Source organism: Pinus tabuliformis, chromosome 8, assembly GCF_031772625.1.
Source record: "Pinus tabuliformis cultivar Carrire ecotype Pingquan chromosome 8, CPIR1, whole genome shotgun sequence".
Taxonomy (NCBI): domain Eukaryota; kingdom Viridiplantae; phylum Streptophyta; class Pinopsida; order Pinales; family Pinaceae; genus Pinus; species Pinus tabuliformis.
In genome coordinates this window covers 1,714,319,868-1,714,337,487 of record NC_142294.1, presented here as the reverse complement: position 1 = coordinate 1,714,337,487, position 17,620 = coordinate 1,714,319,868, and the positions used below count along the sequence as shown (strand labels likewise).

General features: G+C 41.6%; 1 protein-coding gene across 6 annotated transcripts in view; it reads right to left on the bottom strand.

Annotated features, from left to right (window-relative positions):
- Nucleotides 1-724: 724 nt before the first annotated feature.
- The window catches only part of LOC149242876 (UV-B-induced protein At3g17800, chloroplastic-like), a 307,875-nt gene continuing 290,979 nt past the window's right edge, over nt 725-17,620 (bottom strand). For all 6 annotated transcript variants that reach the window (XM_089374382.1, XM_089374381.1, XM_089374379.1 and 3 more), the window contains one exon: nt 725-1,734. In XM_089374382.1, coding sequence (XP_089230508.1) covers nt 897-1,734 — 838 coding nt within the window. In that variant the 3' untranslated portion in view covers nt 725-896. The remainder of the gene's footprint in view (nt 1,735-17,620) is intronic.

Here is a 17,620-nt window from a genome sequence, read left to right as displayed (position 1 = left end):
CCAGTTTTCAAGTTCCCAACCTATTCAGGTCCGTATGTCCTATTGACCAGTTCACTGCATATGATAAGTCACAAAAACATTGCCTCCTTTGAAGACCACATAAGCACTTATCCCTGTGGCCCATTTCAGCTTCCTGAGTTTCTTATATATCAGTATAGGTAGATTAGCTAAACCTCGTTATTCAATCTATAAGGAGGTCTCTCAAGTCTTAACATATTCTATAAGCTTGGAAACCTAATTGCTAATCCTATAAAATTCCCCATGTTTGATTATCTGATTGAATTATACAAGCTCAGCAACCTACAGCTGATCCTGTGAGATCTCCCCATTTTGGCATATCAAATGGTACTGGCCCACCAAACCCCAAAACAACCCACCAACCAGAATTGCACAAGCTCAGCAACTTGTATGCAGTGAGAGAATTTTGTAAGATCTTTTTTGGCATATGGAATGGTATTGTTCCATCAACCACCTACACACCTCACCCCAAGAATTCTATAAGTTCAGCAACAAGTGGTTAGCCCCGTGAAGTGAGATCTCTCTTCTTTGGCATATGGAATGGTACTGGCCCACCAGCCACCAAACACTCCAGCTCCTCCCCTCAAAATGAGAAAAAACAGAGGATTTTTTGGGTTATGTTTGTAATATTTTTAACTTAGATTTGCTCAAATTTACACTTGACATAAACACAGCGAATAAAGGATCCCAATTCAAACTTTGCAAATGACTTCTGAAATTGCATCATCATTCTATATACTGTACAGATATGTTACAAAGAAAAATTAGACAAGGGAATCCTTGACAACAGAAGAAGAACACACCCATAGGAGTATTACGCATTTTTTCAACATTTCCATTTCTTATAGCAGATGCCTGGCAGACTCAGTTATCAGAGATCAGTTATCAGAGAGTGTGTATATGGAATCAACGTAGCCTTCCACGTCCCAAAGGAAAGAACCAAACGCAACAGCCTCCAACAGTAGCCTCCTCAAACTGGAATATGTTAACCTGAGTACATCATCATTTGCAAAAGTTATCGTTCCATCTGCTGCAATATGTACAACTGACCTTCCAAAGAGAGCTTCAGCATGTTTCTCAACCATGTTTACACTTTCTTTTGTTCTCATCATTGCACATCTTTGTAAACTCTCTGCATCAAAAGACATTATGTAGTCTCTTAGCTGCTTAGGTCTAGTTCTAGTTTCCACCAAGGAGGATGCAAATGGGTCTGCCACAGGAACAGCATCTACATCCTTACCAGGGAGACGCTCAGTCCTGGTAAAGAAATTACTTTCTCCTAAGTGCAAAAGATATTTCTTTACATCATCTGCATCAGACAAATAAGAATATATTGTCTCTAAATTCATTTCCAGCTGATATCTCTGTTCCGCTCTTCTCAAAAAATAGCCATACATTATGGTAGCAGCATAAACTCGTCCAAGGGTTAGTCTATCAATCTCAGTTATTGTGTGATTATCAACAATATTCAATTTGCCTCTTCGGCCTAGAATCCGAGATATATGCTCTCTGATCATGTCAAGCATCTCTGGGGTATGAATAGATTCTAGTTCCTCATCTTTTGGCAGCCAGGTATCTACCTTTCCATTTTCCATACATGACACTAGTCTGGGCACCATTGGTACATTGAGCTCCACAAACTTCTGAACAATTAGCATATATATAACCTCTACAGCTGCAGTCTGGCATTCATATGCTTTTAATTCTGCTATCTTCCTGATAAAGAAAACAACTGTGAGAAAGGATGCCAAATTAAATTTAATGAGTTATACTTGCATCATAATTCCTTTTGAGTGAATTACGTCACAGAAATGGGCAAGATATGAGTGTCGCCTCTTACACTCTGCATGAAACATGCAAAGAAGATCAATTCTGCCACAGATTAAGAAGCAAAACCATGATATAATATTTTTCCAAAATATCTGAAGAAGAACCTTTCAAGAAAACTAGAACTTCTCCAGACTTATGAAAAACAGTCAGTATAGTGGTAACAAACTTGCACATTCAACAAACTTTAAAATTAAAAAAAAAATATGCATGTAAGCTCAGCTGCATGGCGAATAATCGCTGAGTGGCATTTTTCCATTAACAGCTAGGATTTTATTTTGATATTTCCTGGAATTGGCACCAGCGGTTCCTACGCATTCTAGCTAGTGTACACTTATATCGCAGAAGTCTTCTGATGACTGTTCACTAATATTTGGCAACCAATACATTTGACATTTAAATTTTTCTGATTGAAACTGCTAAAATGGCCACTTTTAGGATGGCAAGAAAAATTCTAAGTCTTTCGTAAATAAAGCCCTTTTACTAGTTGAGGAGTCTTTGAAATGTCGAAAGATAGTATCAATTAAAGAAAAAAATATATCTTCAAAAACAGAAACGATAGGAAACATATGAGAAACTTTTAACCACTTGGGATCATCTAAGGCATCGAGGGTGAAGCTCTTAAGGAGGAAAGGAATGTTGTTCCCTCGTGTGGCATATGAGATGAGCCCTCCAATGAGTATTGTGGATCAATGTTTTAAAAGTCAGAATTGGACTCAGAACTGGCTGAGGGACCAACTGCCTTGTATCAGACTCAGAACAGGCCAAGGATCTGACCAGACTCAGATGGGAATTGGACCATTTTATAGTTTATGAACCAGTTTATGAAAATCTACATAAAATATAAAAATTTTAATCGAAATATATATCTTCATGTACATCAATGTAAATCCAAGATCCCAAACCATAGAGGCTATTGCTCAAATTGGACTCTTTGCTTAAGTGAATTTTATCTCCCAAGATGTACTCCATAACTCTAAGTACAAGAACTTTATGTTAGTTAACAACATTTTTGAATTAACTTCTTGACTCTTCATTGGTCTGAGTCTAAAGGTTATAACGAAAAAAATTATGATTTATCCTCCCTCTGACTGTTCTTGATTCAAGATGATAGTCCACAGGTTCTCAACTTCCAGGGACTGCTGCCTCTTTCAGGGTTGAAGGCAGAGGCTTCATTTTTTTCCCCTAAATTCTAAAGCCCATTTCATGCAATTTCCACTAATTACCAGCATAGATTCATCTTAAGTACAGATCTAACATGAGCCAAGTGGGATCAAATTTGTTTACATGCAAACTTCTTTAGAGTGCAAAATACAATGTGTAATTTTTCATTGTTTAAATTGTATTTTTGAATGCTATATAGAGTATATAAACTTCTTTAAAGTGCAAAATACAATGTGTAATTTTTCATTGTTTAAATTGTATTTTTGAATGCTATATAGAGTATATATAGGACCAAATAAACGTTTTAACCATAAAAACTTATTTTTTTCACGATATATACATAAGTTTTTAAAATGGAATATAATATATACATAATTGACATTAAAATATTTTTTAATAACATGTGCATGGAGACATTTTATCGCAGCAAATTGAAATGGTTTTTTTATTAACATATTTTTAAGTACACGTCGACATTAATTCGTATTAAAATATTTTATTGATAACCCACATTGAATATTTTTTTATAACGACATTAAAATATTTTATTTTAACAGTTTTTTCTCTATATATAAATATATATAAAGTTGATATCGACATAAATTAGTTAACATAGATCTTCAAATAGTTTAATTATATGTTAAGGTTTAAAATATTACTCGCACATTTTTTTTATTTCTAATTACTTTACAGCATATTCATTTTTTTTATTATAGCGGACATTATTTTTCTAATTACTTCACAACATATTCATTTTTTTTATTATAGCAAACATTATTTTTCTATTTAGAGAGTATTTTTTTAAGGGGTTTGTGTCAACTTAACGGACGGACAGACAGACTTACACATCCCCTCATACTGGGTTGTAGAATGAGCCTCTTGGCTCAATCATGGTATCAGTGAATCAATCCCCACTCCACAATAAATATGCTAATGGAAATGGCAACACTCAACTTCCACAGCTAGCTAAATGGAAGACATTGAATTTCTCCTTCACTCTCAATCCCCTGCTTCTGCTTTTCGATATTAAAATTGGATTTTATAGGCAACCTGTCCTAGACCCCACATGGCTTGTCCTAGACCAGATCAGTGTGGAACCAGTTTGAGGCCCAGTTTGGAGCACCTTTAAATGTCTCTCCGACCAAGCCATCCATTTCTACTTCCAGTTTGACCCATTTTTTAATCACCGCTATAGATTCACAGAGGCTACTTCAACAATTCAAGTCAATGTGATGGGTGATGAAGGCCATTTTATGCAGTTATCCGTGTTGTTATGCCCCTGCTACTATTTTATTATCTCTTGGTGTGTTGGCCACGATCTCCAGGTTTAGGACTCTGTTGGGTATCATTCATGTTGATGTTTATAGCTCAGACAAGCGCTTCTGCATAGGCTAGGTGTCAAGCATGCAAAAGATGTTTAAAATAGTCTTTAGGTGTTTGTTCATGAGGGAAGTCTAACTTAGGAAAAGCAGATTAATTAATTTAATTGATTAATGTTGAATATTGGGCTAAGTTTCTAAGGTTAAATAATTTAATTATTTAAGTGAATTAGATCAAATTTCTACCATTGATATAAGTGCGTTAGGAATTAATCTTAGTCATCTATTACTTTGGAGATTGGGTGTTAGGGATTTCGCTCAAGATGAAATTGTAAAAGAAGCCCAAGGGAGACGATGAAGACACATTGAATCTTTGGGAGAGCGATTTTCTCAAGTGTGAGTGAGATACTCAAAGCTGGAGAGAAGAAGAAGAGTGTGCAGCAAAGAGATTTCAGCAAGACAAAGTCGGGCCGAAATCTTGAAAAGTGAGGAGGCTGAGTTGCAATGGAAGTTTGCGCAGGGGGTCGTACAACCTAAGAGAGAGAAGCTGATTTCTCTAGTGCACAGGGGACCATACAGGTGGCCAAGCACAAAATTCCAGCAGGCCAAAATTTCCAGGTGGTGTTATATCCAGGTTTTAAATTGTTGCATTTTCTATATATACTCTAAAGTTTATTTTCTTTGGTAAAGGAGGGCCCTAATTTTCCGGAGTAATAGAAAAGTGAAGGAGAATTTGTTGGGAAAATATTTTTGCTGCAAAATTGTAGAGTTAAAATACTAATGTATTATTTTCAGCAGTTTTGAGAAAAAAAGATTGTTAACATTGGCAACTAGGGCCAAATTCCACCTTGGGACAGCTCATTTGATGGAGATGCTTATTGCATTCGATTCTTTTTTTCCAGAGGTCCAAGATTGATATAAAGATCATCTCATTCAGACAAGCAGAAGTGTGATTTTGAATCTATCCCCACACGTGCAAATTGATCAGGGCGGCCTCATCATTATGTAAGCTCAAGAAGCCCAATGGATGTGTCTCTTCACCCACAATGATGTGTATAAATAGAAGAGACCTCACATCTCATTTGGACATCCATCACTCATACATTCTTCTCTCTTTCTTCATCAGATTGGTTCGTACAGCTTGGGCAGCTTCTCTCTCTCTCTCACACGTGCGGCTAGGAGGACAGAATTTCTGGGCTAAATCACAGAACCGAAATTGCAGAATTTCAAACAGTTTGACCAATGTTGACCGAGGCTGTTTTGACCAGTTTTGACTGCAGTTTTGAGGGCAGAATTTCGATTTCCTTAGGCTGCATTGACTGGCACAAAAATCGAGATTTTCTGGGCTGTTTGACCTGCGTTGGCTGCAGGCCTGTTTGACCAGAGAGTTGACCACAAGTTGACCGAGTTTGACCAAGACTTTTGTGACTGTTTGGGTTGACTTTGACCACTGCTGGAGGGAAAACTTGACTGCCTTTGACTGAGCTTCAAAGGAGGTGTTCCACCGTTGTTTTGACTAAAGTTAACTTTCTGGTTAGGGCTGAAGTTTGACTGCAGTTGACTGCAGAATTTGATATGGCTGATTTAACTTTGTATTGGACTAGTCAATTTGACTTTTGTACACTCTCTCTCTCTGCTTAACTATTGAATAATAATAAGAAAAATTGATCAAAGGGTTTTCCCCACAATGGGGTTTTTCCCTGGCGTCCGCCAAATCCGGTGTTCTCTTGTCTTGGCTTGTCTTCTGCGATTTTGTTTTATATTCTATCTGCATTCATTGTCAATGTGATTAATGGCTAATGTGATTGCTACTGGAAATAATTGGAAATTGTTATTGCATTGCTAGAGGAACATTGAAGTAAATTGTGCTAAGCATAGATCATACCATTGTTATCTAAAATTAACATGGCAAAGCTAAGAAAATTATTGTAGATTCCATTCACAAGCCTTTGGTTGCCTATATTTCTAATTTGGAAACATCTAAGGAGATGTATGATAAGCTTGTTGGGATGTTCAAAGTAAACAATGCAAATCAAGTCCTCTTTCTCAAGAACAAGTTGAAAGACATCAAGATGGATAGAGGAGAGTCCATTCAATCCTACTTCATGAGGATTACCGAAATCAAGAATGATCTCCTATCTATTGGAGAAGGGAGCTCACTCTTATTGCACTTGGAGGTCTTACAACAGCTTGGGATGTGTTCAACACCACCATCCTCAACAATGATAGGATTTCGGGTTTTGATGAATTATTGGCTAGATGCACTCAAGAAGAAATAAGGATGATGGAGAAAGATAAGCCCTCAAATGGAAATGATCCCACCGCTTTCTCCGTTTATGATAAAAGGAAGAACAATGCTTGTCCAAGAACACAAGGTCAAGGATTTAAGTAGCAATTCAAAGAAGGAAGAAAAGGAAGGTGCTACAATTGTAACAGATTTGGCCACTATGCTGATGATAACAACAACCCCAACAACTACAAAGGCAATGGAAATCAAAGGAACAAGTTCAACAACAAAGGAAAGAGGAATCCTCCCGCTGCTCGATATGGAATTGGTCGTCCTCCCAAAAGGTCGAGAAACTCCAAGTACGAGGAAACTGATGTTGTAGATAAGCAAAAAGAAGTTTATCTTATTTCTACCCTCACCACTGCCTCTCTTCCAGATACATCGGATCATTGGTTGATTGATAGTGGTGCCTCAAGGCACTTCACTGGGTACAAAGAGGCCCTCTTAAATTTGGTTGAGAAGAAGATTAACTTGCAAATCACACTTGGAGATAATGCCACCTATCCATTGAGAGGCATAGGCACCGTCACTCTTCACTCGAATCAAGGTCAAATCATCCATCTACAAGAAGTATTGTATGTGCCCAATTTGAAGAAAAACCTGGTATCTATTTCTGCGATGGAAGATAAAGGCTTCAAGGTAGCATTTGTTGATGGAAAGGTACGTCTTTGGCAAAAAAAACCCCAAAGATGCATTTACACTTGGATTTAGGGTTGATTGTCTTTATCAAGTTGGAGGAAGTCCTTTGGGAGCCATGTCTTGCGACACTTCTCTTCAATCTAAATTGTGGAACCAAATATTTGCCCACCTTCATTACAAAGCCTTACCTGGGGTAAGGAAGATGGTCACAGGTATGCCCGATTTCAACATGAATCATGAAGGTGTTTGTCAGGGTTGTGCAGCTGGAAAAGATACAAGAGGACCATTCCCTTCAAGTGAAAGTCAAACTACCGATATTCTTCAATTGGTCCATTCTGATCTATCAAGTATGTTTCCCGTAACATCTTTGGGAGGATACTTGTACTATGCAATTTTTGTGGATGACTTCTCTCGCAAAACATGGATCTATTTCTTGAAGAAGAAGGATGAAGTGTTCAAATGGTTCCGCTCTTTCCAAACCTTGGTCGAAAATCAATAGGGAAGAAGATCAAAATATTGAGGAATGATAAAGGAACCGAATATGAGTCAAATGAATTCAATGACTATTGTGGAAAAGCTGGCATTAAGAGGGAGACCACTACTGCATATACTCCTGATCAAAATGGAGTTGCCGAAAAGAAGAATCGAACAATCTTAGAAGCTACCCACGCTATGCTTCATAACCAAGGCCTATCGAAGTTCTTATGGGGAGAAGCTACCAACATTATTGTATATGTTCAAAATAGGTGCATGCATCAAGCATTGGATTGCAAGAAACCCGAAGAAGTTTTCACGGTAAGAAACTTGATGTTTCTCAATTTAGAATATTTGGTTGTCCTGTATATTTTCATGTGCCTAAAGAGAAGGGAAACAAGTTGGGAGCTTGCGGGAAGAATGGAAACTTTGTAGGCTACAGTGAAAACTCAAAGGCATATAGAATCTATGTGCCTGGTCAAAGAGAAGTGGAAAAAAGTCATGATGTCACCTTCGATGAAGATTCTGCCCTTGGGAAAGTCAAAGATCTTCCTATCCCTAGGAAGGGAAATGATGATGATGCAGGAAAGAAGGATGAATTTCCGACAGATGATCTGATAACCAATGTTGAAGCCCCAATGGATCCCATTGATCCACCTCTTATTGAGCCCTCTACTTTAAGGAAATGACCTTTGTGGCCCAAAGACACTCTCGAAGATGCTGAAAAACATATTGCTCCAAGAGGGGCATTTCGTGAAAGTAAGAAGCCCACTAGGTATCAAGGATACCTTGTTGCCATAAGTACCATTGTTCAATTTGAGCCTTATTCGTTCGAAGAAGCTGTGAAACATAAAGTATGGAGGAATGCGATGAATGAGTACGAATCCATCATGAAAAATGATGTCTGGGATGTGGTTCCTAGACCAAAGGACAAGTCAGTGGTCACTTCAAAATGGCTTTACAAAATCAAACATGGAGTTGATGGGAGTGTTGAAAAGTTCAAGGCCAGGTTCGTTGCTCGAGGCTTCTCTCAAAAGGAAGGAGTGGACTATGACGAGATATTTGCACTGGTTGCCCGATATACCACTATATGTTCGATTATACCTCTTGCTACCTCTCAAGGATGGAGCCTACACCAAATGGATGTCAAAATTGCCTTCTTGCATGGCTCGCTTAAGGAGGAAGTCTATGTAGAGCAACCTAAGGGGTTCGAAGTTCAAGATCGAAAGACACATGTATGTAGATTGAAGAAAGCCCTCTATGGGTTGAAGTAAGCCCCTAGGGCTTAGTATGAGAGGATTGATAGCTATCTTATGAAGCTAGGTTTTACAAGGAGTGAAGTTGACCCAAACCTATACTTCAAGGTTGAAAAGGAAAAGCCTCTCATTCTGGTCCTTTATGTGGATGATCTTTTTCTGACAGGTGCAGACCCTCTCATTTACCAATGCAAGAGGGAGTTGGCTTCAAAATTCGAGATGAAGGACCTAGGTTTGATGCACTACTTCGTAGGCTTGGAGGTCTGGCAAAAGCCAGGTGAAATTTTCCTTTCTCAAGGAAAATACATTGTGAAGCTACTCAAGAGATGTAGGATGGTGGATTGCAAGACCATGCCTACTCCAATCGAACTCAACTTCAAGAAGCTATGTGGAAGTGTTGTTGGGCCCGAATTAGAGAAACTTTCGGAATATAGACAACTTATGGGAGCCCTGATGTTCTTGGTAAACTCCTGTCCCGACATATGCTTCGTTGTGAACACATTGAGTCAATTTATGGTCAAGACTCGTCACATACATTGGATTGTTGCTAAGAATCTCTTGAGATATCTCTGAGGAAAAATCTATTATGGACTGAGATACACTATCGGAAGATTGAGGTTGCATGGATATACAGATGCTGACTAGGCTGGCAATGTGGTGGATCGTAAGAGCACGTCTGGATGTTGCTTCTCATTGGGATCCACTTCAATTTCTTGGATGAGCAGGCAACAGAAATCGATTGCACTAAGCACTGCCGAGGTCGAACACATTGCAGAGAGTATGGCCTATTCAGAAGCTATTTGGTTGAGGAAGCTCTTTGGTGAGCTATTTGAACACATGTTGGATATCACCGTGATCTATTGCGACAACCAAAGTGGGATTCGCCTTTCAGAGAATCCTATGTTCCACGACCGCTCCAAGCACATTGATATCAAGTACCACTTTATCCGGGATATGGTACAGCGGGGAGCAATAAGGCTCCAACACATCAGGACTGATGAGCAGGTCGTAGATATCCTCACAAATCCTTTGGGGAAGGTCAAATTCTTAGCCTTCCGAGAGAGACTTAGAGTCGTGGAAAGACCCTCCCATGAGGGTCCCGCTTGAGTTGAACACTGAGCTTTGGGAGCTCTTGGGGGCTTGGGGTACTTCTTGGAGCTATGAGCGACCATAGGGTGAATGGTTCACCTTCCCCAAGTGGTGCGCTATGTACATGGTGAGTGGTTCACCTTCCCCTAGTGGTGCACTATGAACAAGGTGAGTAGTTCACCTTCCCCTATGATATCCCATGATGGTTGAAATGTGTGTAGGGTGAGTGGTTCACCTTCCCCTACGATTGACATATGCATAGGATGAGTGGTTCACCTTCCCCTACGATTGACATATGCATAGGATGAGTGGTTCACCTTCTACTATGACATATGAGTAGGATGAGTGGTTCACCTTCTCTTGTTGATGCCCCAGCATACATCCTACCCATGTAGTCCAGGACTCATGGAAAGTACCTCTCATCTAGCCAATGAGTTGGGAAACGTGGATAGGGACCATAGCACTACTGATGGACGGGTAGCGTACTGTTGTACTCCCTATGTCTAGGATGCATTGTGTTCAACAACTTGATCTGGGATCAACTAAGGACTGACCTTTGTCAATGGAGAGTGGTAAGGTCTTGTGACTCACTCTCGATCAATTCTTCTTCATTATTACTTCATGGTTCAGCAGAGTCTGCAGAGATGGTACATGACGACAGGATGGCATGATGACGACAGATGGATTGGCAGGTGGAATTCTCCCTAGTTGAGAGGGAGTGTTAAAATTCGCAACTAGGGCCAAATTCCACCTTGGGACAGCTCATTTGATGGAGATGATTATTGCATTGGATTCCTCTTTTCGAGAGGTCCAAGATTGATATAAAGATCATCTCATTCGAACAAGCAGAAGTGTGATTTTGAATTTATGCCCACACATGTGCAAATTGATCAAGTTGGCTTCATCATTATGTAGGCTCAAGAAGCCCAATGGATGTGTCTTTTCACCCACAACGATATGTATAAATAGAAGAGACCTCACACCTCATTGGAACATCCATCGCTCACACATTCTTCTCCCTTTCTTCATTAGATTGGTTCGTACAGCTGGGGCAACTTCTCTCTCTCTCTCTATCTCACACGTGCGGCTAAGAAGACATAATTTCTGGGCTAAATCACAAAACCGAAATTGCAGAATTTTAGATAGTTTGACCAACGTTGACTGAGGTTGTTTTGACCAGTTTTGACTGTGGTTTTGAGGGCAAAATTTCAATTTCCTTAGGCCACATTGACTGGCACAGAAATCAAGATTTTCTAGGTTGTTTGACTTGCATTAACCGTATGCATGTTTGATCGCAGAGTTGACCAAGTTTGACCAAGACTTTTGTGACTGTTTTGTGTTGAATTTGACCATTGTTGGAGGCCGAATTTGACTGCCTTTGACCGAGCTTCAAAGAAGGTGTTCTACTATTGTTTTGACTAAGGTTGACTTTCTAGTTAGGGTTGAAGTTTGACTGCAGAATTTGACACAGCTCATTTAACTTTGCATTGGGCTAGTCAATTTGACTTTTATACTCTCTCTCTCTATCTCTCTCTGATCTGATAATCACCCTATGAGTGACCTCAGTGAAAGATTTATTAAACAAAAAGGTATTACAGACTCATGTGATGGTGTGTGTTCTGTGTTATTGAAACAACGAATCGATCAGATTGCCAATACACAGAAAATAAGTGGAAAGACAGCAGAGAAATACAGTAAGCAACACAAAGACACAAACAGTTTTTAATAAGGAGTTCACCCTATTCTCCAGGGCTACGTCTCCGGTCCAGCTTCAGTGGTGGCCTTGTTTTATTGTGTCTTTCAGCAGAGAAATTACAATACAGGGACTCAATATGAGTTCTCCTGAAGCAGATTTTGCTTGGCAGGGTGGTTCTTGGATTCCCCAAGCCACTCGGAGTACACAGACTCTTGTTCTTCCTACCAGCTCTGTGACCCTTGGTCTACAGTGGAAAGAGCCAACTGTGATGCTCAATCCGGACAGATTCCTCTATGGGAAGGCTTGATTCTTCAAGCTCTCTAGTGCTTGATGCTGCCTGTGGTCAGCTCGGCCCTCTGTCTCCTCTACTTGGCTTTATTGCTCTCTGTGCTCAGTCCTCCTCTCAGGGTTCGCTATTCACTGTCTTTCTTGGTCACTTGGACTCTTCGCTCTCTCTCTCTCTGTATCTCCATTCGGCTGTCTCTGTTCATGGCTTTAGCCATTCGACCTCCATGCCTGTTTGGTTCCTCTCCCGCCTGCGTCGATTCGCCTACCGCCTGCATGCTTGGAGTTCCCCGTTCGGCATCAGCATGAACGCTCAGGAAGTAGCCACGTGTCCTCATTGGAACAGCGCCAGCCTGTTCGTCGATTCATTTCTTCGGTTATGTCGTGGATACGTTCTTTCTCCACCGTGGCGGTCAACGGATTCCAAATCCCCTTAAATCACGGCTTAATTCCCTGTCGATTCCGCTTCTGTCTATCGGGCGCAATCTCAGTCGTCCGATCTGGGCTCCTCCAGATCCAACGTCATACGCACGTCAAGCGCGGTTGACTTGCTCGACCGATAACGCGCGATCACGATGGTTTTTCTCTCACCTCCGCTGCCATGCGTCGATCGCTGAGTGGGATCGCTCTGCTCTCCTCCAAAACCTCTTACCATTCAAGGGCGCCCCGATCAATACCGCCGATTTCCAGGTTGTGGGTCCCACCTTCGTACGATGGCGCTTTTCGTTTCTCCGCCCATGGTCCTCTGGCTCCCAACGTGACCAAGTGCTTAAGGCTCTACCATTTCAGCCCTGTTCGCCCAGCGATGCGCGATTAGCGCCAATCGCGCATCGAAAATTAGCTCCTTTTCCCATTCCAGGGCTCCCAGGGGCTACATCGACCTCCTGCGCAGTCTCCATGGGCCTCGGTCAGCGCGCTTTGACCGAGGTCCTCGTCGTTCCGCGCCGACTGCCATGGCCACTGGTTCAGGGTGTTTTCGATTGCTGTTTTGGATTCTTCAAGGATTTGTTTCGTCCCGATATAGTCATGGTTCTATGACAGTCGTTTATGGATCCGATTCGGATCGCTCTCTCTGCTGAACTATTGAATAATAATAAGAAGAATTGATGAAAGGGTTTTCCCCACATTGGGGTATTTTCCTAGCATCCGCCAAATCCGATGTTCTCTTATCTTGGCTTGTCTTCTGCAATTTTGTTTCATGTTCTATCTGCATTTACGGTCAATGTGATTAATGGTTAATGTGATTGCTACTAGAAATAATTGGAAATTCTTATTGGGCCGCTAAAGGAACATTGAAGTAAATTGTGCTAAGCATAGAACATGCCATTGTTATCTAAAATTAACAAAGAATTTATTGGGTGAAATATTTTATGGCTATAAATAAATTGCTAGGAAAATTAAATCGATCAAGTATTAAAAAATTAACATGGTATCGAGTAATAAACTCTGAGTAGGAAAATCAAGTTGCCACAAGGGTTTAAATCAACAAAACAGAATCCAATAGTTAGTTTATGGGGTTTTGAGTATTTGACTTGGAAGAGGGTGGTTACAATTGGACTAAGGTTTGAAGACCAGTTGGAGGGTGCATCCAACTTTGGTCCATAGAAGGAGAGAATTGCATTAGTGTTCATGGAGAATGAGATCTAGGAATTTGTTGAACAAACTCTCACTACTCCTACTAATTACGCACAACTAGCCATCCATAATCAAAAGAAAGTGAATGCCAAGAGAATCATCCTGGATGTGGAGAAGGATCATGTGATCCCTCATCTTTCCAGGAAGAACACTGTCAGGGAAATGTGGGGGGCTCTAAGTTATATTAGAGTGACAATGCCAATAGAAAAATAGTGTTGAAGGAGAAGCTCAGAAACACCAAGATGTCCAAGTTAGATATAGTTGCCACATATCTCACGAGGATCAAACAAGAGTCCAAGATGAGTTGGCTACAATTGGGGAGGTAGTGCTAGATCTAGAGTTGGTGAGGACAAGCCCTCAATGGGTTTTCCAAGCATTGGACAACCTTTTTCAAAGGGACCATAGCACGTAAGCACCTACATGACTAGGAGAGGTTATGGAATGACTTCATACAGAAAGAGATTCGAGAGGAGTCTCTTCATGGGAGTTACTTTAAGGCTGATGATGAGAACCTTACCCTTGCCAATCACACAAGGAAGGGCAAGTGGAAAGCAATTTAGAACCTAGAAGGAAGGAGTACCTTAGGAGTTGGAGAAAAGAAGGACATGAGCAAAGTAAAATGCTTTGTATGTCAAAATTTTGGCCACTATGTGCACTAATATCCAAATAAGAAGAAGGGCAAGGGGAAATCATAATTTGCTATACCAGCAGACTCACATGTGAGCAAATTTGCTAACAGCGTCAAGAAATAGTTCTCGCTAGTGACATGTCTTTCTGGCACCATTGGCAAAGGTGGTTGGTTAGTGGGCAGTGGAGCATCTCTTCATATGACGGGATTATAAGAGTTATTTGTCAGCGTAAGAGAGGATGACCTAGATATTACTGTAGATCTTAGCAACAATGCCAAGTGTGCATTGATTTGAGGTAGCATCGGATGTGCTCTAGCCATGAAAATTGGAGAGGCTAAAGCACATGAGATCTCCAGGACCCAGAAATGGTTTGGGGAAATTCCACCCAGTTAGAGAGATATTAAAATAATTAATATAATTAATGGAGTTCCTAACTCTAAACTTAGGAAAATTAAAATATTAATGGGTATTAATATAAAATTGGGTGAGAATGTTCTAAATGACATGGATCAAGCCAAATCTAATCTTAGTCGTTGATTAGAGATTTAATCTCGGTCATTGAAGACTCAACAGAAAAAGTATAAGAGGAGGCTTGAGGGTCAGTTGGAGATACACCAAGATTGATCAGTCAGTTCGATTTTCTGGAGCACGGTTTGCTGAGAAAATTCGAACAAGTGATCTAAGTTGCAGCGAGGGGCAGTGAGTGCATAGCAGAGAGGCAGAGATAGTGTCGGAGGGCCAATGTAGTGATTGAGGAGGCTACGCAGAGCCAGCAGGAGCCACGCAGAGGGCCAGAGAGACTGCACAAAGGCTAGCAGGGCCTGCGTGGGTGATGCAGAAGGCCAGAGAGCCAGCGCAGAGCAGCAGAGGGCTAACACAGGGGGTTCCAGAGCTACGCAGAGGCCAGGAGGGCTGACGCAGAGCCTCAAAGAAGCGTTGGAAGGATTTTCATGGAGCAGACTTGCTGAATATCTGCTTCCGAAGAGAGGTATTACTGCCAGATAGATATCTTTGTTGGGTGAGCCAGTTTGGCACCCTAGTTGTACTCAAGAAAGCTGCTTAATAATAAAACCCTCAGAATTGTTGCACCGGTTTTCCCAAGTTGGGTTTTTCCGGGGACAATTGTCCAAAAATAATGGTGTCCCTTGTGTGTTTGTCTGTTATTTCAATTGATGATCTGTAGATGAGTTGAGACTGCATTTGTGTTTATTTTCAGTATTTATATGGTTAAATAACTTGTTAAGGAATAAACAAGTAGGTGAAATAAACCAGATAATGCAAGAATAATTTTTGACATAGTAGACTTAGAAATTTCAACCTGCTATCAGAGCGTTGCAAATCACAAGAGAGCTGAAGGCACCAGCTAAATCATAAAAATTTGCAGCAGAAACAGTTGTCCTGAGAGACAGAGTTGTTCCTAAGCAAAAGGCAGTAGTGAAGGAGTGACGCAGATGGCCTGCGTCATCATTTCGAGCCAGATAGAGGCAGAGAGAGGCAGAAGAGGCTCACGAAGAGCCATGTCATCCTACTCAGTCAAGTAGGCTTGATGCAGCTGGCCAAAGGAGCGATTCCTCCTTCCTGGGATTGCGCAGAGCTAAGAGGCTTAGTTTCTTCAGTTGTTGGGGCCTAGGGAGCAGTGGGCAGATTGTGGATTGGGACGCTGGTGGGGTGTTGTTGCTATCTAAGCAGAACAGTATCTAACGAGATAGAACCAAGGTAGAGGGAGCCGCTTCCTTAAGGGATTTCTAGCCAAGAAATCCAGATCCTTGTTGAAGGTGCATAGAGGATCGAAGAGGAGTAGTTCGACAGTTAGCAGGAGGATTTCCAGGAGGGAAATCGAGGCTCCGAGGGAGTCTAGGAGAGAACTTCCAAGAGGGAAGTCGAGACTCAGAGGGAGTTGAGAAGAACGGGTTGGCAATGAACGGACAGAGGCTTCATGACAGGTTGGACAAGGCCTCCAACTTTGTCATCTAGAAGGCCACGATCCTGTTTGTTCTGAATAGACATCGCATCAAGGGCTTCACCTTGACAACCGTGGCTATCCAGGTCGACCCAACTAATAATGAAAGGTATGAGGATGCAATGGCCAAGGCAAAGTGCATAAACCTTGATGGGGTCAAGAATCATGTAGTACAGCATATTGCTAAGAAGAACACAACAAAGGAGATGTGGGATACCTTGACGACATTGTATCAGGGCAATTTCGTGTAGAGGAAAATGCTACTGGAGAATCAATTGCGTTCGTATCAGATGCAGTAGGGGGAGTAGATAGATCTATACCTCAGCAGGTTGTAGGAGATTCGGGACCAACTTACTTCCATAGGGGCCACGCCGGATCAGGAGTTCATGGTGAGGACCGCCCTGAATGCATTCTCCGAGAATTGGGAGACATTTTTCCAAAGCATTTTGGGCAGAGAAACTCTTCCAGGATGGGAAGAGATGTGGGCTGCTCTTCGCCAAGAAGAGATCAGACGGCTGACCAAGGCGGGAAGTAGCAACAAAGGAGGTCGAATCAAGAAAGAGGAGGGTGCAGCTTTGGCATCTGCAGGACAGCCAGGGAAGAGAAAGAAGGACATCTCCAAGATAAAGTGCTTCCATTTGTGGGGAACTAGGTCATTATGCAACCCAGTGTCCCAGGAAGAAGACTAAAGGAGAGGCTTCTGACTCCAAGGCAGCTCCAGCTAAGGCGGAGAAAGAAGTCGAGACGGAAGGATGACGATTGTGCCACGAGTGCTCATGCACCTCCAGATAAGAGGTGGGGTGACATCGAGCTGTAATCAAGAGGACTATAGAAGATGAGGAGCAGGATCCTTGAGGTACCCAAACTCTTGGATTATATTTGGCTACGGGAGCCCTGAGAGACAGTAGTAGGATGATGGATGTCGGTAGAAGCAAGATGCGATGGAACTACAAGGCAGTGCTAGAGTGCAATGGTCTCTGGCAATGCAATGAAGGTCGCAGCAGTGCGAGAGGCACAGAGGTGGTTGCAGCAGTGCGAGAGGCATAGAGGTGGTTGCAACAATGCAAGAGGCACAGAGATGTTGCAGCAACGCAGAGGCAGCAAAGGAAGCACACGATAGCAGCAGAGGTAGCTTCGACATTAGGGGGCTTCTAGCCTGACAAGGATGTCAGTAGTTAGGTAGATCAGTTACTTCTCAGTAACTGAGTTGTAGTGCAGCAATTAGCAGTGGTAGTGCTATGGGTAGCACGATGCAGCGTCTTGAGAGAGAACTGTAGTGCAGATGTAGTGTTGGGAGGAAGGACCATCCACAGCACAAATGCAGAGGGAGTTGCAGTACAAA